The sequence below is a fragment of the Poecilia reticulata genome, chromosome 23, assembly GCF_904066995.2.
Source record: "Poecilia reticulata chromosome 23, P_reticulata-male-v2, whole genome shotgun sequence".
In the NCBI taxonomy this organism is placed as follows: domain Eukaryota; kingdom Metazoa; phylum Chordata; class Actinopteri; order Cyprinodontiformes; family Poeciliidae; genus Poecilia; species Poecilia reticulata.
This window is the reverse complement of record NC_088852.1, coordinates 1,758,782-1,783,226: the sequence shown is the minus strand read 5'-3', so window position 1 is coordinate 1,783,226 and position 24,445 is coordinate 1,758,782. Positions and strand designations below refer to the sequence as shown.

General features: G+C 40.2%; 1 protein-coding gene across 5 annotated transcripts; it reads right to left on the bottom strand.

The window, feature by feature from the left end:
• Nucleotides 1-764: 764 nt before the first annotated feature.
• upf2 (UPF2 regulator of nonsense mediated mRNA decay) lies at nucleotides 765-24,301 on the bottom strand. 5 transcript variants are annotated; one of them, XM_008400332.3, is made up of 21 exons: nucleotides 24,197-24,292; nucleotides 22,633-23,001; nucleotides 21,013-21,792; nucleotides 19,755-19,915; nucleotides 18,396-18,587; nucleotides 17,745-17,891; nucleotides 16,981-17,084; nucleotides 16,811-16,896; nucleotides 16,624-16,732; nucleotides 15,865-15,978; nucleotides 15,666-15,782; nucleotides 14,572-14,961; nucleotides 12,775-13,050; nucleotides 11,902-12,085; nucleotides 8,225-8,373; nucleotides 7,795-7,899; nucleotides 7,625-7,723; nucleotides 7,365-7,538; nucleotides 5,675-5,816; nucleotides 4,962-5,082; nucleotides 765-3,259 (listed from the first exon to the last, which is right to left on the bottom strand). In XM_008400332.3, the coding sequence occupies exons 2-21, from the start codon at nucleotides 22,998-23,000 to the stop codon at nucleotides 3,250-3,252; spliced, it is 3,828 nt and encodes a 1,275-aa protein (XP_008398554.1). In that variant the 5' UTR covers nucleotide 23,001; nucleotides 24,197-24,292; the 3' UTR covers nucleotides 765-3,249. The 5 variants fall into 5 exon arrangements, with proteins under 5 accessions (XP_008398554.1, XP_008398555.1, XP_008398552.1 ...); XM_008400333.3 differs by having other exon boundaries at nucleotides 765-3,256; XM_008400330.2 differs by lacking the exon at nucleotides 765-3,259 and adding an exon at nucleotides 4,590-4,868 and having other exon boundaries at nucleotides 24,201-24,301.
• Between the last annotated feature and the right edge of the window lie 144 nt (nucleotides 24,302-24,445).

Sequence of the window (24,445 nt, the reverse complement as noted above, 5' to 3'; positions counted from 1 at the left end):
ATAAAGAGGTTTATGTTGAGTCAATTCTTTAATATTGATGGAAAAATAGAAAAAACGTTGAAATTTGAGTTTGAAAAGTTGAAAATTTGCAACAATAATCTTAGTTTTCCAGAAAAAATAAGGAATCACGGATGTTAAATCAAACATCAAAAATAAACATTAAGTCACAAAGTTTTGACTTTTGAAGCTCAGAAATTTCAATGTTTTTAAAAAAATTCTGACATTAGGCATAAAATTTTAGTGTTTTCTTGCAAATTTTTGACTTTGAAACTCAGAAATTTCCATGTTTTCTTTCTACAAAATTTCTGAATTTTTGCTAACAAATTTTGGTTATTTGAAACTCACCACAAATGTTTTTCTAAAATTTCCAAACTTACTCTCAAAATTGCTGATTTTTTTCCTTCAAATTTTCGACTTGAAGCTTGGAAATTTAATTGTCTTTTCTAGAAATTTTTTTAGTTTTTTGGTGAAAATTTACTCATTTTCTCGATACGAATTCACCTTAATGCCGTCCTGGAAATAATCTGACAGCTGAACTAGCATTTTTTCATCAGTATTAAAAGGAATCATTGACTTAAAAACATTTTTAACTTGTAGGTAAATTGTAATGAGATATTTGCTCTAGAAACAAATATCTGCATCATTTCCTTCACAGCAGCTTTTATTCTCTGCGGCGGCAGAAAATGAGGAAACTCTCCTGCTGCCTTGTAATTAGAGCTCGACAAACAGGACGCACCCTGAAAGACTCAGAAAAACAACATCCATCACCTCCACACATTTATTGTGCTGAAATTTCTTCATCATGAGCGGCGACACAAAACTTCAGCGGGAAGAGATTCCTGAATCCAGGCACAGAAACGCGAAGAATTACCAGATTTTACAGCAGCAAACAAATTAAAAGCTCCATGCAGCAGTTTATACGTCACCATCAGAACAGATTAAATTAATCTAACGAGAGAGCAAAGGTCGTCATGAGGAAGACTCTCAGGCACACAGTAACACTTTAGTCCAAAAGGAGGAAGAGAAACAAAAAAAAAAGGTAAATATGTACACCCGGGTGTCCTTCAGGGAACATCCAGATCCGTTTGAGTTCAATCTACGGTTTAAAATCCGTACAAAAGCACTTTAAAACATTTCTCTAAGCGATTTTTCTGCTGCGTCGTCAAGATCCGATTTAATTCTACGTATTTAATTTATAAGTCACCAAAATACATAAAAAGGTGAAAAACTGAGTTTTGAAGATGCAAACTTGTGAATTTTCTTGCTCCTGAAAACAGAAAACGTGTTCATAGAAACAAAACTGGAGCCAAAAAATAAAATAAATTTAAAAAAAACAAACAGCTGTGATGCCGATAAATCATTTCCTGTTGATTATAGAAAGCAGAAATAATTTTTACTTTCTTGAAATTGAAATAAAAACAAAGGCAAATTTAAGTTTAAATGTAAATCTGCCAGGATTTAAAATCATTTTAGACCAAATCTAAAAACTAAGCTTAATTATTTCTTTATTCCAAAAGGCGCTGAGGTAATAAACATCAACTTCTCTTCAAATGGAGCCACATTTGTGGTGAAAACATGAAAAAATAAACATTTTTCTGTTAATAATTCTTGTTTAAAATCTGAAGAAACAAGATAAATTAGAAACTTCAACAATTCATTGATAAACAGGTGAAGAAGGAACTGAGCAGTTTTCTCATTATGAAGGTCAGACACTGCTGTGGGACGGCGTCCAATTCTTCAACCAGCATTCGTCACAAAATGGCCATCAATGTGTTTTTTTAATGTGAATTTTAAAGTGTCACGTTAACAAAGGTTGATGGAAAAACTTTAAATGATTCCCTCAATTTTGCGAAACATTTTTTTTTACGTCAGCTTGAGTTTGTTTTCAGCTTTGCTGAAAAAGAGTTAATCCAATAAAGCAATTTATAACTATAAATCCAAAAAATCCATTATAACTCGTATCATCCGAGTCTAAGAGGCTCTGGATGGTGATGCTCCAGTAGCTGTCAGTGTTGCAGTGAATCTGAAAAGGCCTCTGACTCAGGTTGAGCGTTTTGACTTAACATTTTTCCTACTACATCTGATTTTAATACATTTTCTTGCTTTACTTAAAAAGAAATTACAAATGACAGACTATTTCAATCATCCCTTCTGCGTGTGAAGATTCAAGATGGCCGCCCTGCGAGCGCCGACATCACTAAACTATGGAAACAATAATTTTCCAGAAATTAAAATCACAAAAAACAGAAAATTTGATCTATGCATCGATAAAAATCAATTAATTGCCCTGATCATGACCTGCCAACAGCTCAATATCCATTCAGCAGAGATGACATTCCACAGAATACCATCTGCTGTTCCACCTCCTTTGCTTTTGCAGCTTTAGCAGAAGGGAGCTGGTGACTCTTTGTGGCACCATTTGAAAGGAAATAAACTTTCCATCAGTAAATTGAATCAAATTAATATTCCAAATGAAAAAACATCCTCAGAAATCGGGGCTCAACCGACCGTTAGCCACCATTTCTGCACTTTGTCTGACTGAACACAGAAAATTCAAAGAGGGAAAAATCTGAAAGTTTTTAACCGCTAAAACCTTCCAGAGGATCATGATTGAGCCAGAAGGCGCCAGATTTTAACAAAACAAAGGCAGAAAACTCAAATCTGTGCAAACTATCAAATATTTTAATAAACAAATACTTTAAAACTGAAATAAATCATGGGAGAAACGGGAATTAAAAATGGCTGCAGATAGAGTCTGAAGCGATTCTCTGAATAACCAGCAGATTAAAACCATCAGGAAGATCATTTTTTATTTTTTTTGTATCGTTTCCGCTTCATGATTCAACTGGAAATCTTCTTCGTTTTGCCGGGAAACTAAAAGGTTCCTGCGCTGGCGATCAGTCAGACGGTGCAGCAGGATCCGTGCACACAGGAAACAGTAGAAGAAGAAGAAGATGCAGACGTGCTCTCCTTTAAATCGGTTTATTTTCCTTCCACCCGGTGACACCGCCGCTCCGCCGCCGCGTCCGGTCCGTCCTCCAAACCGCTGCCGGGTTTTTCTTCAGACAACAGGCAAAAAAGGAAGAGAGCCACCTGTCTGAGCCCTGACCTTTGACCTCTCCTCCCGGGGTTTGCTAACAGTGTGTGTTCAGGTCCGGGGGGTTCTGGTCCGACCCGGCGTCTGGGGGATTCCCTCCCTCCCTCTCTCTCTCTCTGGTGCTCGCTCGCTCGGCCCGGCGCCGTCTCCCATCAGCGTCTCCTGGAGGACAGAGCAGGAAGTCACTGCAGGCGAGCAGGAAACGGTTTTATCTCCCAAATACGGTCCAAACGTTCGCTTTTTCTCAACACGACTCCAATTTTAACATTTCAGCGTTCAGATCGTTTGACTCAAACTGATTCTGCAAACACTAAAAAAAAAAAAAAGAAGCTGCGTTTCCATCGCGCAAAATGAAATGAGGAAAATAAATCAGCTTAATGGAAACAAGACAATTAAAAATAATCGAATTTATGGCGGAAATAATTAATCATGACTAGAACAAATTATTACAGAGCAGCAGCATGTTTATAGGGATAGAAGCCACCTGCTCTAGACTCCCCCTAGTGGCCTGGAGGGACCACTGAGCGTCATGCTAGTCCTGTTTAAGCTTTTTGTTACTTTTTAGTTCATTATTAATTCACTAAGAGTAGCTAACTGTTGGCTGGTTTTAGATAACAGTTTTGTTAACAAAAATTTACCTCTCCAAATCTCTATCTGGGCTTTGATTGGACCACTGCAACAACTTGATTTTTTTTTTAGATGCGATTTTTTCTGAATTTTTGTTACTTACCTTCTAATTTTCTGCTCCTGTAACTGGGAATTAAAATGAGTTTGGGACGTTGTTGTTCCCAGGATTAGAGTCTTTGGAGAATCAATATTTGATGGACTTTAGGATTTGGCTGCGATCCGGAGTCAGTAGCCGCTATGAAGCTATGAAGCTTACCTTACCCTGGAGTCACATGATCCTGACCTCGACTGTCACGTTGGTTGTTTTTTGTAATCCTTGAGATGTTTGTGTTGATTAATAAATTGCAACAGATAAAATATTTCAGCTCAAGAGTATGTTTTTTTTGGGGGGGGGGAATCAATTAGCCACTTTTTCAAGATGGCGGACATTTTTCAAGATGGTCGTCAAGGAGTGTTTTCTTTTTGCTTTTGCTTTTTTTTTTTAGTTTTCAAGATGATGGCTGTCATGGAAATTAATTTTTGCACTAAAATCAGCAATTAGCCAAATGTGTTTACAGTCAAATGATTGCATGCATATTTTGAACCATTGAAAACATATTTTCATCATCTTTTATTGTCTTCTTCAAAATGGCTGCCATGGTTGTAACGGAGAATTTTTGTTTGCAATAAAGTCTGAAGGAGCTGTAGCCAGTCGGACACAGCTGACGAAAAAGTTAGGCATGTTAATCATTAATCTGTTAATGAAAAGTCTCAAATAAACTAATGCTACGCTAAACCGATAAAAGACATAGCTTCAGAAGTTAGCGCTAAAATAAATAATTTTTAGCGCCAACTAATCTGAGGAGAATAAATGATGAGTGAGGAATCCGATAAAGAACAGATCAGTTTTATTGGATCCTGCTGCAGTGAATCCAACACACAACAGACGCAGCTTGTTGCTGCTGAACTGGCTTTTATTTTAAAAAGTCTCTGAAACGTAAAAAACTAAATGTAAAAATATAAAACGATCTAAGTCTCTGTCTCTGGGTGTTCAAGGTTTTATTCCACAGCTTGTCCCTGCTGTCTCTGCTGCTTGGCTTTCCTGTCTCTGTCCCTCTGCCTGCCTTGGACCTCATGCTTTTCAATTCTCGCCCTTTTCTCTCTGCTAAAACAGACACCAGGAGGCGATTCAGACATCACACCCTGAGCTGGAACATTCTCTCCGTTTGCCGCCTCGATGCTCTGGACCACGTCTCACCTTCCTCCGGTTTTGAAGATGAGGTCGGCGTTGGGAGCGCCTTTCGGGTGCTGGTAGCGCGGCCGGCGCTCCCGGTTGGTGTTGGCCGGAGCCGGACGCTGGGCGAACGACTGCATCATCTCTGAAGAACGTGAAGGAATAAACCCCAATAAAGACGAAATGAAAGAAGAAATGCAGAAAAGATTCTGGGTTTTCCCCTGACAGGCTCCAGCTTCATGTTCTCAGCTAAACTGGGTCATGATTCAGGAAATAAATCGCTCCATTTCTTGTTAGGCTCATTAACTACTAATTTGCTAAGTGTCTTAGCCACGCTAATGCTAAATTGCTACACACAACACAATAGAAGAAGCTAACGCTAAGTTGCTAGACACAAAACGTAGCATAAGCCAACCCTGAACACAAAATTAAAAAGCAGAAGCTAACATTAAACTGCTATACACATTTTTAAAAAATAGCAGATGCTAACCACTAATCCACTTAGCTAAGAGTCTTTGCTATGCTAATGCTAAACACACAAAAAATAGCAGAAGCTAGCTCAAAAATGCTAACTTCAAACAATTAGCACAAGCTAACTCTAAACAACTAAGCACAAAAAATAGCAGAAGCTAACAATAAACCGCTAAACAAAAGAAGCATAAGCTAATTCCAAACTTAGTCACATAAAGAAATAGCAGATGCTAACGCTACATAGCTAAATAAAGAAATGTGTGTACCCTGGTAGTCTTCCTGCTCCTGCCTCTCGTTGATGTCCAGGGTGAGTTTCTTCATCCTCATCCTCTCCTCCTGCTCCGCCTGCTGCTGGTTGAAGTGGTTCGCCGCCAGGTGGGACGACAAGGGAACGTTCAGGATCTTATACTGTCACAAGAAACAGGAAGTTATGTTAGAGAGAAAAGACAAAAAAAACTCAACAAGTTCAGAACAATCTCTGAAATTTTCTTTATGTAACTTGGAAATCTCAGTTTCAAAAGTCAAAATTTTGTTACTTTTGAAAAATTAAACAATTTGTCTTTCAAAAAAAAGGGCTAGTTGAGATGAAAGCACCAGACTGAAGACTTTTGTCATCCCGTTTTTGGTAGAGAGAGAGAAAACAGAAAAATGATAAATTATTATAACTTAATGAGCTTATTTTAATTTATTATGCAGAAGTCTCAATGCTCCTTCTCAACCTGTTAGCTTAGCTTAAAGACTGGAATCAAAGGGAAACTGCTAGCCTCATGCTAACAGAAACACATCCAGCAGAATCTTCAAAGCTCAACAATAAACCGACTCAGAGCTGAAAGCTCCAGATTCTCCCTGAAAGAACTCCCTCAGTGCCGAGCGGCGGCTGAAGGCGAGCGGACAAACGGAGCTCAGAGCTGCAGTTGGAGCCAAACTCACTCAGTGTTTACCCAGGAACAAACGTCATTTCCCCTCAACGCTGAAAACCACAGAGCAGCTCTGTGTTCACGCCGCGCTGACGGCGAACCGGAGCGACTGGCAGGCGGAGGCGGACACACCCTGACCCTCAAACCGCAGGTTTCTCCCCCGCAGGCCGGACGCAGAGATTTAACCCAAAGATATTTAACTGGAGACGTCGGCAGAGCAACGCTGCTAACACATTTAAATCACCTGTCAGGATGGAGTCCCACAAGGCTCACTGCTCGGTCCAGCGGTTGTTTTTTTACTGTATTATACATAACAATGTATCCAAGTTATTAACATTTATTTGCTGATGATGTCACACTGGGGTGGGGACTTATCTTTTCATAATAATAATTTTATTGATAATTACCACAATAAATTATGTTTAAAACTGTCCGTATTTCTGGGATTTAATTTGACCATTTTCTCCACAGGTTTTTCCACTGAAAGCATTAATACATAAAAACACATTTGAATATAATACTAAAATAAAATACGTGTATAAGATTTATGGTTGTGATAGTTAATATATAACAAAAAAGCTAAAATGTAAAAAACGACTGAAATATTAACTATTTTTAAAAAGATTTCAGTTCATAGTTTAGAAAGTATAAAAAAATTCTAAATATTTACTTTTTTTTCAAATGACTTCTAAAAATAAATGTAAAATCATTTTCCATGTTAAGCTGTTGCTCATCATTTCCACACAGTTAATTTGTGATGATCTGAGGAAACTTTTCTTAGCACTTTGAGATTTTTTCTAATGAAAAGTGTAGTAAAAATTAAATTTATTATTATTATTATTATTAAACTTGTTAAACCAACACACCTGGTTACTGAAGGCCTCCTGCTGTGTGAGTTTTGGTTTTGCTTAGCATTGTGTTTGGATGGAAACGTTAAAGATGAACAAAATAAATCATAATTTTAGAATTTGAAGCGAAAAGTAATGAATCATCATCGTAAAGAGAATCTTTATCAGTCGGACCTCTGAGGGATCCTCACCTGCTGCTTGTTTCCTTTGCGTGTGAGCATGACGAACTGCATGGTGTCGGAGATGTCCGAGTCGCCCTCTCCCATGCACTGCTGGCCGGAGCCGCCCTTCTTCAGCTGGCTCTTCAGCTGCAGCGGGATGGCCACGTCCAGCTGGTGGACCTTCACCGCCTCGCCGCTGCGCTGCTGCACAGACCAGAAGCAGGAAGCGGAAAGTCAGCAGGCAGGAAGAGTCACCGCATCCCACAGGAAGGACAGGAGGGAGAGAGGACCTGCAGGTTCTCCAGCATCATCTTGTCCAGAGCCTGGATGAAGTCTTCGTCCTCAGCGCAGGCGACGTGCTTCAGTCCTCCGCCGCGGATCGTCACTTCCTGGCAACAAGAAACCCGATTTAACACAAAGACCGTCCACCATGACGCCAGCAGACCCATCGCATGAATACATTGTTCTCCTCGTCCGTCTCGTTCTCCTTGTTGGAGTCGGTCAGGTAATCTGTGTTCTCCTCCTCCTCTTCCTCACGCTCCTCTTCCTCGTTCTCGGATCCTTCCTGTGGGGAGACACACAAAAAAACTGATTGTTACCTGAACAAGAAAATAAAATAAAGAAAAACAAAAAGAGAAAAACAGTAATGTGAAGATTTATCTTCACAGTAAATCCAGAAAGAAAGACAGAAAAGAAGGATAGATAGAATGAAGAAAAAGAAAAGACAAAGAAAAAAATAAAGAAATGCAGAAAAAAGAAAAACAAAAGAGAAACGGCGACAAAAAGAGAAAAAAAGATAAAAATACAGAAAAAGAAAATATAAACTGCCTCAAGTCTGTGTAGCGTGATGTAAACAATGACGTGTCACCATAGCAACCAAATGGACTCACATCCTCTTCCTGTTCGTTCATCTCGCTCTCGTTGCCCGACTGCTCCTCGGTGTCAGCGGCTCCCTCTTCGTCCTCATCCTCGTCTTCCTCATCGAGCGCCTCGCCTTCACTCATGGCGCTGGAGCGGCCGTCCTTCTCCATGGCCATGCCTTCAATAAAACACACACACACACACTGCTGTTGTGAACACATTAAACATGGAGGCAATTAAACCGCTCACCTGTTGGCAGAAGGAAGGAGTAACGACTTGATCTGAGGCTGCAGATCAGGTCTGGTGTGACTGAAGGCCTGAGGAATGTCCATCAATCACACTCCACTCTGCATGTCGTCACTAAGACACCAGCCGTGGAAAGTTACAGGGTAAAAACCTGCAAACCTCCTCCTCACGTCTCATGCCCTCCTGTAGGGGGCGCCGTTACTTCAACAAATCTTTCAAAAGTCTGACTTTTGCATCTTTTTTAATCATTCCAAGAGTTGGAGATGCAAGTTATCAATTTATGAATTAATTCATCTAAAGTTGATCGATTAACGGTTAATTGATAGGCGGCCAATTTCTTAAAAGTTTTTGGTTTTATCAAGAGGGACGACCGTCTCTCCACAACACAAGAGGCTAAGTTATTCATAATATCCCGACTTAAAACCCCCCACTACATTTAACATTATTTTATGTCACCTGTATCAAATACAGGGAAAAATTGCAGTTTTATTACCTTATTAAAAAATAAATCTCTGAGGTTGCTGAATAGAAAAATAAAGAATGAAATGTGTAAAGAAATGCCGTCAGTGGTTGACTTGAACGAATGTTAAAACTTCGTAACAAGTGAATTAAATCTCGAAAGCCTTTAAAAAAATGTTTTTTTCCACCATGTTAGTTTTTCTCCGTTAGCTTTCGGTCACATCCTCACCTTCATCTATAAGTAAGAAATTGACGCTTCTTCGCTGAATGACCGCTATTAAAGGTGAAACTTTAACAAGCATATTGTGTGTATTATGTCTCAAAACAAAACCGCATAAATTACATTTTCCATCCCACAACGAACTCCGACCGTTTCTCTTTCTAGGTCAGAGATCTCCCCGCCATCTTGTTTCTATATTAACAGCTCCGCTTATGACCAACGGCGCCCTCTGCTGGATGGCGGCCAAACTACAACAATAAAATAATATCTAAGCGGACGTTATTAGTTAATCGACTGGAATTAATTTTAATCTAGTAAACCATTAAATTGACAAATACAACGAAGAACAAGGGCGATACTGCTAAACAAAACATCAACTATGAGAAGTCAAAATAAGCCGAGAATTAAGTGGAGATAATATGAGAATAAAGTCGTAAGAGAATAAACTAAATAATACGAGAAAAAGGTCAAAATTATGAGGATAAAGTTGCAATATTATGACTTCATTCTCGTAATAGTACGACTATTTTCACATTTTATTAACTTTATTATAAAATTGTGACTTAATTTTCGTAATTTAATTTCTTTAATTTCTTTTTTTTAATTTATTTTCCGTCACAGGCCATTAACCGTAAGTAGATTAATTGTTTTCATCCCTGCCAGGAGTATTTATAGACTGATTTAGACGTAGTTTTTCCTCCTCTGAGCTGATTTAACTCCAGGTTGTTGCACCTGAGTCACTTTCTCAGAGGGTGGAGTCGCATTTTTCTCTGCATTCCAGTGCAACACACTGAAACTGTGGAACAAAGCAGAGTTTTCATGCTGTCATCGAGCAGCGGAGCCAGATACACCTGCTGCAGAATCGCTTCCTTCTTCCCTTTCACCTCAGACAGACTGGAACTAAACCAGGCTGCAAGACCAGGCCGTTCTATAAATACAGCCACGCTAAAAAGAAAGTACACCCTCATCCTGACCTGGGGTTTTACGCAGCAGATACCAAACCATCACACTCTAATGGTTATTCAGATGCACTTGCTTCTGCAGGCTGGCAGCCATCTTGTTTTGTAGAGAGGCCTTCTCTTTCAACCCTTCAAAACAAACCATTCATTTCAAATGATCCGGTCATGAACTTTAACCTTTGACTTCAGAGTTTTTTGTTTGTTTGTTTGTCGTCTCTCTGGGTTTTGCTCCCTCTGACCTGGAGGTGAATCTGCAGGACAGACTGGTTGTCGTTCTGGATGACGTCATGCTCTCATGATGCTTTCCAGGTGGATTTCCTACAGCAGGGTGTCCAAACTTTTAGCCAAGAAGGACAAAATGTTCAATTTGGAAGAAGTGGATGGTAACAAAAATCTAATTTAAAAATGCAGCAGTGAATTCACAATTTTTGTGAATTCATTGTATTTTCTAAAATGAATAAAACGGTCGGATTGTTGAAGGACTGGGATCTCTGAATAAATTAGACAGATTATTGAAGGGTAAAGAGTTTCCTGAACTGATTAGTGTTGAAAAGAAAATTTATGCATCAACCAACTGTACAAACTCACTAAACTCCAACCTAATGGCTGCAGGATGTACTAACTTTCTACATTCCTTTTAAATAATATAATCTTTAATTTTGTTTAATTATAGTCCAGTTATGTCACAAACACAATATTTCACCAAATATCAACTAAGTAACGAGGGCCAAAATTATTAATCGGCTCAATTGTGATTAATCGTCAACTAATTTAGAAATAAACTAAAACATTTGCCAATAGCTGTAAGAGCAACAGAAGTAATTAAACCAAAACTGAAACAAGAATATCAACATTTTGCATTTAGGATAAAAAAATAATAATTCTTTGTCTGTAAATCTACCCAGAAATCATCAAGAGATTTAAATTCTGTAAAAAAAAAAAAAATGTTATTAATGTGTAATGAGTCGGTTAATCTAAAAAAATAAAACGGATGACTGTGTGTCGATGCTAAATGAAGCAAAAAGGGCCGAGCTTTTCACATGTTGGTGTTGGAATCGTTTCTTTTAGCTGCAGATAATCATTCGCTAAAGGAATGTTGTTATTTTAGGAAACAAAAAGTTTATTTTATTATTTGTACAAGAAACTGAATCATTTTTCTGAAGTATTTTTTAATTTCTAACATTGTATAAATAGGATTAGGTAGATAAATAAAAAATCAGCAAAACGTACCATGTAAAAAAAAAAAAGTCTGATTTATCAATTAATAGTCAATCGATGAGTAAAGTAATCGTTAGTTGTAGTTCTGTAAGTAACAAAGTAAATATTCCACCTCTGGTTCCAGTTGTGATAATATTCCCATCTGAGGCCAGATTTCCCACCACTAAACCTTCATTTTCCATCTTTTCATGACTCCGCCTTCGCTGAGGGGAATGCAGATTTTCCAGCCAGGTGACATCATGAATGTCTCGTTTAAAAATGTGGTTCTGCTGCGTTGAACTTGGTTTTTTAGGGAAATCTGCTTCACTCAGTCTAAAAATAGCAGCTAATGAAGACCAGCTCATCCAACTCAGATGAAAACAAAACAATGAAATCAATTTTCGATGAGTAATTTCTGTTTTGGTGACGCAGCTGGAATAAAATAATCCATAAACGTGATTACATTTAATCCCAGATGATGCGTGCTGACGGGACCGTCAGGTGAGCGCAAGCGTTTGGTATGCGAGCGTTTCGTCCTACGCAGCAGAGAATGCGGCTCTGCTTGTAGGAAACCAGAGAAACCAGCTGCAGCGCCAAACCGCGTCGCCCGGAAACTCATCCTCACCCAGTTTGACGAGAACTTCCCTCTCCAGGTCGGCCACCTGCCTGGTGGCGTCGTCCAGCGAGCAGCTGATCCGCATCTTGGGCCGCAGCAGCTCCAGCGTGTCGCTGATCATGTAGTCGATGTCGATGGGGAACGGGTGGTCCTTCGTCCAAACATCCACGTTCTTCTTCCACCAAATGTACCGCTGCAGAAACACAAACCTTATTAAACCTGCAGAAAGGTTCAGTATCCTATGACATCATTTATAACATCATTACTAATTAGTTTGTGGTTGTTTTCTACATTCTGCAGCAGGAACAAGTTCACTCAAATATAGTAAAATGATTCCAGAACAGCAGCAGTTTAACAAACAAACATTTTCTGACATAAAAAAAATATAAGACAATAAGTTATTGAGCGATTATGAATATTTATTAATGAGACAATTCATATGAAATCATGTGAAGGTACAAGACCTTCCTCCTCAGATTAAAGGCATAAACACAATATTGTACACAAGAAATTCTGGTTAAATAAAACAAAAATAAATACAGAGAAAGTTAGAAAAATAGATATTCTCTCCATTTAGCAAATAGAAATAATTTGGGTGATTCTCACTGATCCAAACCAAGAAAAGTTTATTCTGATTTAACTTCAGACTGCGAGAAAAAAAATGGGTGAAAACATCTGTTTTCAAATTGACGTTTTTAATTAAGTGCGAGATTGAACTTTATTTTCAAACTGTTCCATTGGAATATGAATCACTTTCAAGGACTTTATGCAGAAATCAAGCACTTTCCAAACCTTGAAAACACAAAATCCTGAAGGATTCCAGGCCCGTCTGAACCCTGTGGTTCTGTTAGCATGTCAGCGGCGGGAGGCGCTGCAACCGACCTGGAAGTAGACGAGGAAACAGTCGAGCTTCTTCTTGCTGGAGCCGCGGTCGAAGTACTGGCCGCAGGTGTCGAGCAGCGTGCAGACGAGCCGGATGCGGAACAGGTGCTCCGGCGGGTCCAGCGGGCTGGGGCTGCCGTCCGGGTTCACCCCGAAGGAGATGAAGGAGAAGAGGGTCCGGAAGACCACGGCCGACTCCACCATGCGGTAGTTGTAGAGCTCACCCAGGAACTTGGCGCTGCTGATCCGCCGCTGGTTGAACTTGGGCTGGTTGACCTGGAAACAGCAAACCATCAAGGCTGTGGTGGCAGCATCATGCTGTGGGGAAGCCACACCGTTTACCGGAACGTTGAGGGTTTGACTCGGACTTCATTTCCATCCTTTTATTTACATCTGATGTCAAAATACTCCAGTAGTTTCAGTGATAAATGTTTCACTTTCAGAAGGCAGAATACAGGAAATACTATGAAAATACAGCACAAGCTGTTAGGAGTTCAAATGATTAATCGGTTTAATCGTGATTAATCAATTGCTGAAATAATCTTCAACTAATTTAGTAATCGATTAATCAGTAACTGAAGTGTAAAGGCTCAAATGAAGGCAACTCGGTGAAAGAGAAAGAGACTCAGAATTAAAAAAAACAATCATTTTGCTTTCAAGATTTTAAAAACGTAATATTTTCTACCCACAACTCCTTAAGTTGAAGTTTTAGCTTCAAATTCAGTAAAGAAATCTCGTCTCAAGCACCTTGTGAGTCAGTAACTCAAACTAATGTCCAGATCTGCACTGTGCTGATGTTAAATCAAGCAGAAAGGCTGATGGAGGATCTGCTTGATCCTCCATCAGATTATTCTGACAGATTCTAACTTCTGGTTTTATCTGAGATCTGAAATACTGTTTCTGATTTTCACAGATCCAACTTTTTTACTCTGATACATAAAAAATGTGCAGCAGGTTTTTGAATCCATCAGAAAATAAAGAAGTGACACTGAAATCTAACCAACATCCAGCCGAGTTCCCACTGGGATCGTTTCACAAATCCTTTGGGCTTTGGTCTAAAATCACAGTTTGAGTTAATATACTGTAGTTACTGTCAACCAGCCTGGACAGAAGGCCCAGTGTTTCAATTCGGTGCCACAGGCTGGATGCTGAATGTGTGCAGACGGCTCTCAGCTGAAACATTCCAGCTGAAACTCAGGATTCAAATTTTCTGTTTTGCAACGGCAAAGGAAACCTGGAATAGTTCCTGTTTTTACACGTCTATTAATGCTTTTTAATGCACAAGAGACGTTTTAATACATTAGAAATGTTAATAGAAGAACATGTGGGGCTGAAACGATTAATTATGATTAACCCGTTATTGAAATAATCATCAATTTAGCAATTAATTAATCATTAACTAGAGTGTACAGACTCAAGGAAACACCATTTACTGAAAGAACATATTCAGAGTTGTAATCAAGAGAAAAATTTGCTCTGACATTTTCCTCCAGTAAGAGGAAAATGTCAGTCAATGAGGAATTACTGGAGGTAATTCCTGGAGGAATTACTGGAGGTAATTCCTCCAGTAATTCCTCCTGAAGTACTGGATTATGTTTTTGATATGAAGTGTTTTGACACTTCATATCAAAAACATAATCCAGTAATTCCTCCTGAATTACTGGATTATGTTTTTGATATGAAGTGTTTTGACACTTCATATCAAAATCATAATCAAGAAAAAGCAGAAACACTGCTAAAGGTGATTATTTTCCAAAACCTTTTGGAGTTTCATGACCATCTTAGTAGTGAGCGTACCTCCATGCCGAGCCGGATGTCCTCCAGGACGCCGTCCACCACGTGGATGCCCACGTCCTCCTGGTACGCCACCAGGCCGGCCAGCAGGTTGGCCACGCAGTGGATGCTGTTGTACTTGACGTTCCAGATGTTGATCATGCAGCAGATCAGGTAGCCCTTCACCTCGGGCTCCTGCCACGGCAGCTTGCGCATCTGCCGCAGCACCTTCTCCGTGGTGACCTTGGACAGGTCCTTGTACAGCAGCTTCCTGATGTACTCCTGCAGCGGCGGCCGCTTCTTCTTCACGGCCTTCTCGATGGGCGGCGGGTTGCAGTAGTAGTAGGCGTTCTCCACCATGGTGACGTAGCGCGCGTCCAGGTGCTGCGCCTGCTTTTTACGCATCATTTGTTCCTGCAGAGCAGAAAATCTGAGCTGAATATCTGCTGAAATTACTTATAAAAAAAAAACACTTTTACTGTTTTTTTATCTGTAACATTTTAAAGAATTTAAAAATTCGTCCCAGACGTTAACATGATAAACGATAATGTTGTTATTTTGAGACCAGTTTCAAGTAATATAATAGAAATAATGACATAAAAATGCAAGAACTGGAACTGGAAAACATTTTAAATATCCAAAACAGAAAAGACAAATAAAATGAATTATTAAGACTCCATAAACAAAATAGTCCTTCAAAAAATGGCTACCTAGACTTTAATTTTTTTATTTTTTTAAATAAGCTTAACTGTTTATATGCATTTATTGTATTTCTAATATTTTGTAAAAAGGCATAAGTGGTTAAATAAAAAATATGCAGAATCTGACAATTTAAAAAAAATCTGATTAATCGTCAGAATAATTGATTACTAAACTAATTGTTAGTTGAAGTAGCTGGAGGATGATACAGCGGCGTGCTTAATTACTTATCGCATGAAAAAACTTATTCACATGATTTTAATTGTTTTTTATGCAACAGAAACATCGCAATCGCAAAATGTTTTTTGTGCAGTGCTGAAAGTTTTGCGCACATTTGCTACAGACTCAAGATTTAATCCGTCTTCTGGTTTTTGTGCTCATAAAGGCAGAAACGTTGGGGCTGCAGGGAGCGGACTGACCAGCAGGACGCTGGTCCGCAGGTGAGAGTCGGGCGAGCGGAACAGGAAGCGGCCGCAGGTCTCCAGCAGCGTGCAGGCCATCTCGATGTGGTGGTGGGTGAAATCAGACAGCAGCATCTGTTGGACGCAGCAAAACGTTTACGGACCTTTTCATCAAACATTCGAGGAAACCAGAGGACGTCCGGAGGTCCAGACTCACCTTCAGGCAGTGCAGCGTGTCGGTCTTTGAGAACATCTTGAACTTGGAAAGTTCTCCGATGAATCGCACCGTTTTGTTTTTGGTCTCGATGTTGATCTGGTCCTTCTTACGGATCTAGAAAAGGAACAAACATTTACTAAAGCAAATATTTTCAAGTCTTATTTGATGTTTTTTGGGGTTTTCTATGTTTAAATAAATTGCAGGGTTTTACACTTTGCCCACATTAAAACTCAAGAACCTTTCAAGCATTTCCAGGAAAGTTTTCAAACTTTCCCAGAGCTAAACTTGAGATTAATCAGATTAATCGATTATTTATATTAATGCTTTCAATGCACAAGAGAGTTTTGTACATTTGGAAATGTTAATGCAAGAAATAAGGAAATATGTAGCGCTGTAACGATTAATCAGATTAATCAATTATTTTTCTGGATTTCAGCAAAACAATTTTGGCAATTCTAACAAAAACATTTGGTTTAAACTGCAAATAACATTTCTCTACTTTAGACTTTTAATCAAATGTTAGGTTGCACTTTATTATCAAACTGTGCAGTTTGATTATAGAGTACGTTCAAGGACTTTACACAGAAATTAAGCACTTTCCAAACCATGGAAATACATACATTTAAGCATTTTTCAAGTATTTCAAGCAGCTGAATAAACCCTGAGAGGCTTAACTAATACTGAGATCTGCAGAAACGTCTGTATTTCTCTCTGTATTTGCAGTGAATTTAAAGGTGAAATGATGGAAAAACGACCCACGTGGAACCTGAAGTCTCCCTTCAGCATGGAGCAAAGATCCTCGGCTACGTCTGACATGCAGGGATGCAGCGTCGCCACCAGGCGAGAGTAGAAAGGCAGAAGATCCAACCTGAAACATCAGCTGGTCACCAAACAGAAACACGGCGTGACAGCGCCTCCGTGTGGCGATTCCCGGTATGAACCTCACCTCTGCCTGGGGACGGTGAACAGGGCCCGGACCAGCTTCCTCCGGTTGGACTTGGTGTTCATGTTCATGCAGAAGTCCATGGCGGCCTGAAAGAGTCCAGATCAGCTGTTTACCTACCGTTTGCAGCTGCAGCAGAGTTAATCTGAGGTTTGAGCCTCAGATTAACTCACCTTGTCTATCAGGTCTCGGTTGACACAGTTAGGAAGCTGCTGAATGAAGGCGTCCACGATCAGCTTCAGGTGCGACCCGGTGTTGGCCTCCTCGTCTTCTTGCTCTGCACAAAAACACGACGACAATGTCTAAAATCTAAATGAACTAAAAACCTGCCAATAAAAGAAAAAAATGCAGTGAAATCGGCATTAATAATCAGACTTCATTTCCATCTTTTTATTCAAAATACTAATATTAATCACCTTTTGCATCCTGTTATTAATCAGTTAATCTAATGAATAAATACGCTGTTCTGATGTTAAGTCAAGCAAAAACAGTTTCACATGTTTTATTTAGCTGCAGGTGTTTCCTTTGCTGCATTTAAGGCAAGAAAATGTTTATTTTCCGACATAAAAATGGAAGAGAATTAGTTTATTTGCATCTTAATGTATTTTTAATATTGTATAAAACGGATGAAAAATCTGAAGAATGTTTGAAATTTTATCAGATTAATCGATTAATAAAATAATCGTTAGTTGCAGTTCTAGAAACAAACCAGGGATCTGATGGATGGATTGTCCCAAAAAATTATTGCCATAAATGATAATATAAACATAAAAAAAGCAGATTTAAATACCAGGGCGAGCAAAAATATAAAAAAAGAGCAACTAATAATCTGTAAAATACTTCGGATTAGTCAGGTTATGTTATAATTTCCACCTTCGACGTGTTTTTCAGTCGAGTTGCTGAGGAAAACGTCAGATTGGAGTCAGTCAGTTCCCACCTTGCTCATCCAGCAGCTTCTTGGCCAGCTCCTCGTTCTCCACCTCGTCTCCTCCCTCCAGCTCCAGAGGCTCGTCTGCGATGTCCAGCACCTCCAGCTCCAGCTCCAGCTCTTCTGTGGCGCTCACGTCCTTCGCTTCTCTGCCATCTGAGGACAACAGCGCTTCACTCACACCAGCCCCACTGAGCCGCTCAACCCGACTCCAGTCCGCTTGTCCAGGAAGTCCAGTTTGTTTTGGTGAGGTGTGAATCCTGATCTAACTGGTTCGCCTACAAACCTCGGCCTCAAGTAAAGTCAATTATACTCCAGTAAAAGTAAAAAGAAATTACTCAAGAGTAAACGTGTATTTGGTAAATTTCAAATACTGAGTTACTGATTCATTTAATATTTAAAAACTGCACTATCAGATGGACCAAAATATAAAGTTATGTGGAAATTTCTGTTTTTAAAAATCAAAAAGAAAATAAATCATTTGAATGACAGTTACAAAATAACTTTTTCAAATAAGTTTCTTTCAATATGAAACTTAGGAACTTTTTAATAAAAGTTTATAAGTTTTTACTCCCAGTGTCCAGAAATTTTTCTCAAGACTAGCAATACTTCATAATAAATAAATCAAACTAAGAAAGCACAGAACAGAGATAAACGTACCTTTGGCGTCGTCCTTGTCTTTGCTCAGGCCGCTCTTCTCGTTGTCCTTGAACAGGATGGCGGGAACGAAAGCCTTCAGGTCGATCAGGTTTTCGTAGAAGTTTCGCGCGTCTTCGTCCTCCCAGATGCCGCCCTCCAGTTCGTACTCTCCGGGTTTCCCGGGGGTGAAGATGTCGATGCCGGGGCCGTGCTCTGAGGGAGAAAACAGCTGATGCCAGGGCTACATCCAACCCAATTATCCAGAAAAGGATAGTTTCATGCTAAATTTGCACCTTTATACTTCCGTTAGGGTCTCCACTGCCTCTAAAAAACAGACCAAGCGCTTAAAAACCCTCACCAAACATTTTAATAAACTGCCTTCTTTTGGCCAATGAGTTACAGTTTTTTGGTGGCTGGAAAATGAGCTGTTTCAGAAACATCCTGATTGTTAAGTCACATCCCACGGACCCTGCCTTGTTACCTAGCGACCCCAACAGAATTCCACCCCGTTACCTAGCAACCCCAGCAGAATTCAACCCCGTTACCTAGCAACCCCAGCAGAATTCAACCCCGTTACCTAGCAACCCCAGCAGAATTCCACCCTGTTACCTAGCAACCCCAGCAGAATTCCACCCGTTACCTAGCAACCCCAGCAGAATTCCACCCGTTACCTAGCAACCCCAGCAGAATTCCACCCCGTTACCTAGCAACCCCAGCAGAATTCAACCCCGTTACATAGCAACCCCAGCAGAATTCAACCCCGTTACCTAGCAACCCCAGCAGAATTCCACCCGTTACGTAGCAACCCCAGCAGAATTCCACCCTGTTACCTAGCAACCCCAGCAGAATTCCACCCCGTTACCTAGCAACCCCAGCCTGAGTTCCATAGACGTAGCCTCCTATGAAGCACAGTAATAGGTCACCTTTAAAACAGAGACTGCTTTAGAGACTCTGAGGTTTGAGAATCCTTGAAAGATGTCGCTCTGCTAAAACTCTGTTCGAGGAGACGCCATAAATCCTCACGCCTTGCCAAACTGTGTTTTTGACTAAATTCCCAGAGGGTTAGAGTCCTAGTTAAACAGTGTTTAACTGAAGTCATAAAAGCGGTGCTGGTTTTAATGTTTTTATCCTTTTTAATCTTTTTTTTTTCTTTTTTAAAAATCTCTCTCTTTCTCACTCTTCATTCAATGTCACATGCTGTTTTTATTTTTGTTTTTTTGACAAGTAGCTAAAGTGATTATTAAAGTAAATAATCAATTTTGACACTAAGTTATCAGTATAGTAACTGGATTACTTTTTTGGGGAAGTAATCAGTAATTAGTAACTAATTACTATTTTCCAGTAACTTGATCTGATGCCCCCTGCTGGGCGCTCGCTCACCTTCCTGCACGGTCTTGTCCTGCGGCAGCTCCGGCATGTTCTCGTCCAGCAGGTCGGCCAGCGTCTGCGTGTTGGCCAGCAGCTTCTGGTAAGACGTGGCAAACTCCTCGTACTGCTTGTGGCGATCCTCACTCAGCTCGCCTTTGGAGTGCAAGATCCGCCTGAAACCAACGGCAGAAAACCTGAGCTCAGGTCAAAGAGCCTGGGACAGACTGGCGACCGGTCCAGGTGACCTGTCCAGGTGACCTGTCCAGGTGACCGGTCCAGGTGACCCGTCCAGGTGACCCCGCCTCTCGCCCGGAACGTTAGCTGGAGAGGCAGCAGCACCTCCTGACCCCACTAAGGGACAAGGTGTTAGAAAATGGATGGATGGATGGATGGATGGAAGGTCAAAGTGCTTAAAAATACATTTTACAGGAAAATTAATTTACTTTTCCATTTTCTGTCAACTTTCCTTGAGTTGAGGAGCTCATTTATAATTCTGATAGCATTTCAATAATAGAAAGTCATCTCATAGTGAACTGACAATAAAATGTCTACGCCACCCAGCTCTACGCCACCCAGCTCTACGCCACCCAGCTCTACGTCACCCAGCTCTACGCCACCCAGCTCTACGCCACCCAGCTCTACGCCACCCAGCTCTACGCCACCCAGCTCTACGTCACCCAGCTCTACGTCATCCAGCTCTACGTCATCCAGCTCTACGCCACCCAGCTCTACGCCACCCAGCTCTACGCCACCCAGCTCTACGCCACCCAGCTCTACGTCATCCAGCTCTACGGTCCTTCACTGAGAGAAGAGACTTTAAATCATCTGGTAGTTTATAAATTACTGATCGGATTAAAGATCTGCTGCTGCTGGATCAACCTTCCAGACCTCTCAGGTTCTGGTTCTGGTCGGAACCAAACACGGAGAAGCAGCTTTCAGCTTCTATGCTCCACAAATCTGGAACAAACTTCCAGAAAACTGCAAAACAGCCGAGACACTGAGTTCCTTTAAATCTAGATTAGAAACCCACCAGTTTAGTTGCTTTGGAACCGTAATAAATTGAACATTGATCAAGATATTTTATGTGTATTGATGATTTTAACGATGGTACTTGATAAAATTAAATGTTTGTAGTTTCACAACTGATGACTGTGTGCTGTTTTTATTACTCTTTCAACGGTTTTGTCTTTTTTATGATGTAAAGTCCTTTGAACTGCTGTGTTGCTGAAATGTGCTATACAAATAAAGTTGATCGATCGATTGATCTGACCGGTTCTGCCTCTCGATGTTCTGCAGCTCCCGGTGGTCCTTCTTCAGGTGTTTGGTCAGGGAGGTGAAGTATTCCCTCAGCAGGTTCTGGAACGGCTGCTGCTTCTCGGTGCTGATGATCTCGCTCGGCGGGAACGCCAGGCCGAACTTCTCCGCCGCCAGCTTCACCCTGCGCGGCATCAGACCGGCGATGTCGTCGCCGCAGTGCTTGCAGAAGCTGATCACCACCGACACGTGTGTGTGCGTCTCGCGGTCCGTCCCGATGATGTTCTTCAGCTGCTCGTAGATCAGCGACAGCCCCTCCTTGTCGGTGAACAGGCCGACGATGGTGAGCTCGGCGATGAAGCGCAGGTCGGTGCGCAGCTTGCTCACATTGGGCGCCTTCTCCTCCTTCCTGGCCTCGAAGTGCTTCTTCCAGGCCTGCAGCAGCAGCGGCGCGAACTCAGCGTAGCGCTGGTGGAACAGGGAGCACAGGTGCACGGCGCAGCCCACGTCCGAGATCTTCAGCTTGGCCTCCACCAGCGAGCTCACCGCCTCGCCGATGTACTTGCTGAGGTTGAGCGAGGCGAAGTCGTTGGAGAGCGCGTCGCGCTGCTGCTCCGTCAGCGTGCGCAGCTTCTTGACGAAGGCCGTGTTCTTCTTCAGGCTGGAGTCCAAGCGGCTGAAGAAGGCCTCCTCGGGTCGGGCCTCCTGGGCGTTCTGGTTCCGGCTGCGGAGCTCCTTCCGGCCCTGATGCCGTTCCCAGGCCTCCTGGTGCAGCTGGTGGCCCTCCTCCTTTTCCCTGGAGACGAGAGACAACGGTGGACCAGGGTTAGAATTTGGTTCTGGGTTTTTCATTACACTGAAAAAACATAAAATCTTAACAAGAATTTATGGTCTAGTTTGTAGTGCTAATATCTTATTACACTGAAAATACGACAAAACTAATTCACAAGTAACTTTTCAGCGATATAAAGGAGCTTGTTTTAAGTCAATAATAACGTAATATTGATGAAAAAGTTCTAGTTCCACCTGCAGATTATTTTACGACAAACATGGGGAAAATATCTTGTTGTAAGTAAAATAATCTGTCAGTTTTTCATCAACATTCAGGAATTACTGACTTAAGTTCCTGCATCTTGCTGAAAAGTTACTAGTAAGTTAGTTTTGTCTTATTTCAAGTGTTCAACACATTTGGATTAGAAACTAGACAAAAATACTTGGTTTTATTTTGAACCTTTTAGATTTTAAAATACTATTAATTTATAAGTTAATAGTATAATTAATTTATGATTAAAAGATCTGCTGCTGTTGCATCAACCTTATAGATCTCTCATCTCTTCTGGTTCCACGCAGAATCATGTTATATTTACGTATATGTCATGTTTACATTTGAAAGTCTGACATTATTTTGATTTTAGAATTAATGGATTTGATCTAAATGCATCTAACAAAAATGTAACTGTTTTGTGACTCATTGATATAATAAAATTAGCAGCTTTTATTTGCGTTATGTTTAATTTCTAAACTGGAAAAATAAAAGCCAGAATCTCTCAATGAAATCTTCTTAATGAACTGGATTAATCCAAACTTGACCTCATCACTGGGTTTCTTCTTCATTATGAAGTTACTCATGACTCACTTGAGCAGCGCTGCCTCTTCCTCACGCTGCCGTTTGGCCTCATCTTCCTCGAGCTTCTTCTGTAGCTCCTCCTGCTGCTTCTTCTCCTCCTCCTCTTTCTTCTTCTGATCCTCCTCCGCTTTCTGCTTTTCCTCCTCTTTCTTCTTTCGCTCCTTTTCCTCTTTCTTCTTCTTTTCCTCCTCTAAGCGCTTTTTCTTCTCCTCCTTGCCTGCATCCTTTTTACTGCTGGCTTTCGCCTCTTCTTTAGCCTTGTCTCTAGCAGATGCCGCCCTCCGTTCAGCCTCTTTGTCCTTCTCTTTTTCTTTGTTGCTGAGGGAGTTGACGTCTTTTTCATCCATGTTTACTGAGGGCTTGCTCTCAGCAGGCATACTGAGGATGCAGAACAACAAAAACTGTTCAGATTCCTTAAAAACCATGAAGCATAAACTAAACTGAAGCTTAAAATCGGCAACTTTTCTATCTGTTGAAGCCATTAAAAAGTAAAATCCTAATAAATGACACTGCTTTTATACCAATTTCAGAGCCGAACCTTTTTAGAGAACTGTTTATTAATCAAACAGAAAAATATCCTTAAACTTAAGGTGCTGTCAAAACATACCAGATAACTTAAATTAAACCAGAAACAAACTGGATGTTTGAGCTTTACTTTATTGGTATGAAAAAAGTTAAACTGTTCAAAAAGCCAATAATGATTGCGAATATTTAACTCATTATGACTTTTCTTCAAGAATAATTCACCATATACAATAACTCTCTGAAGGATTCTAATTAATGAGTCTCAAAAACATTTAGTTTCCCTTTGGGATTCATAAAGTATTTCTGAATTTGATGCAGAGCAAAACAATTTTGCACTTGAATATAATAAGTCATTTTTGTGGCAATCTGACACACTAACATGTAACAGCTGATTAAAACAACTTCTAAAAATCCCTACGCAAAAGAAGTCATTCCTTATGACTTTTTTGTAAAAAAAAAAAAAAAAAAAAAAAAACAATCTACAAATTACCAGTTTTAAAGACAAAAATGTGATTTTAACTCCACACGGTTCTGTTCAATTCAACTTCATAATATAGACCTGGAATGTTGCTGCACCATTTCTACAAACTACCAACTATTACCACGCAAAAAGGTAATTTAAACTGTAGGAGCCGTAACAAGTCGGGGATTTTTTAAAATGGTTATTTCAAAACCTAATTTAACGACAAAACCATTTACTTGCATCGTGAGGAGGAGTCGGAAATCAAACCAACGAACCGCCACAGACCTTAGCTGACACGTTTACTGAAAAAAGTCAAGTTCCTTCAGCTCTTAACAGCTAAACTCGTCGATGTGCTTTCATTTCAGGGTGCTACTAACAAGCTGTAGCGTTAAAATGTGTTTAGAAATTCATAAGTTAGCATTAGCATTAGCTAACGCATTGTATGAACCGACATAAACAGACGTCTATACACCCCGGGAATGAGCATTAAGCTGTGGCAGTGTTGACTGTAAGTTACATACAGGGTAAAATAACAGATATAGACACAAATCGGTGGAAATGTGGCTGTAAAAAGATGAATTTTACCTACTGATGACTCCAAAACAAACATCGGTGAATGGTTTCCAAGTTAACCGAAGAAGGACCCTGTTAAATTGGTACTATACGTTCTGCCTGATTAAAAATATAGTAAATAAAACAAACATGGGTAATTTTGTGGCAGCAAAAATAATTGGTCTATATCAATACAAAATTATTTTTAACATATGTATATTTTACTTTATCATATATTTGGCAAATTTAAATTGTGTCAACTGGAATTTTTAAGGTCGCCTG

What these genes read in the sequence shown, in the direction of transcription:
- upf2 (XM_008400330.2), bottom strand. Translation starts at nt 23,000, where the DNA reads ATGCCTGCTGAGAGCAAGCCCTCAGTAAACATGGATGAAAAAGACGTC. An exon ending in AGGGAGACTTCAGGTTCCAC is followed by an intron (nt 15,979 to 16,623) that starts GTGGGTCGTTTT and finishes TTCCTTTTCTAG; the next exon opens with ATCCGTAAGAAGGACCAGAT. An exon ending in ACATCCGGCTCGGCATGGAG is followed by an intron (nt 13,051 to 14,571) that starts GTACGCTCACTA and finishes TGCTGTTTCCAG; the next exon opens with GTCAACCAGCCCAAGTTCAA.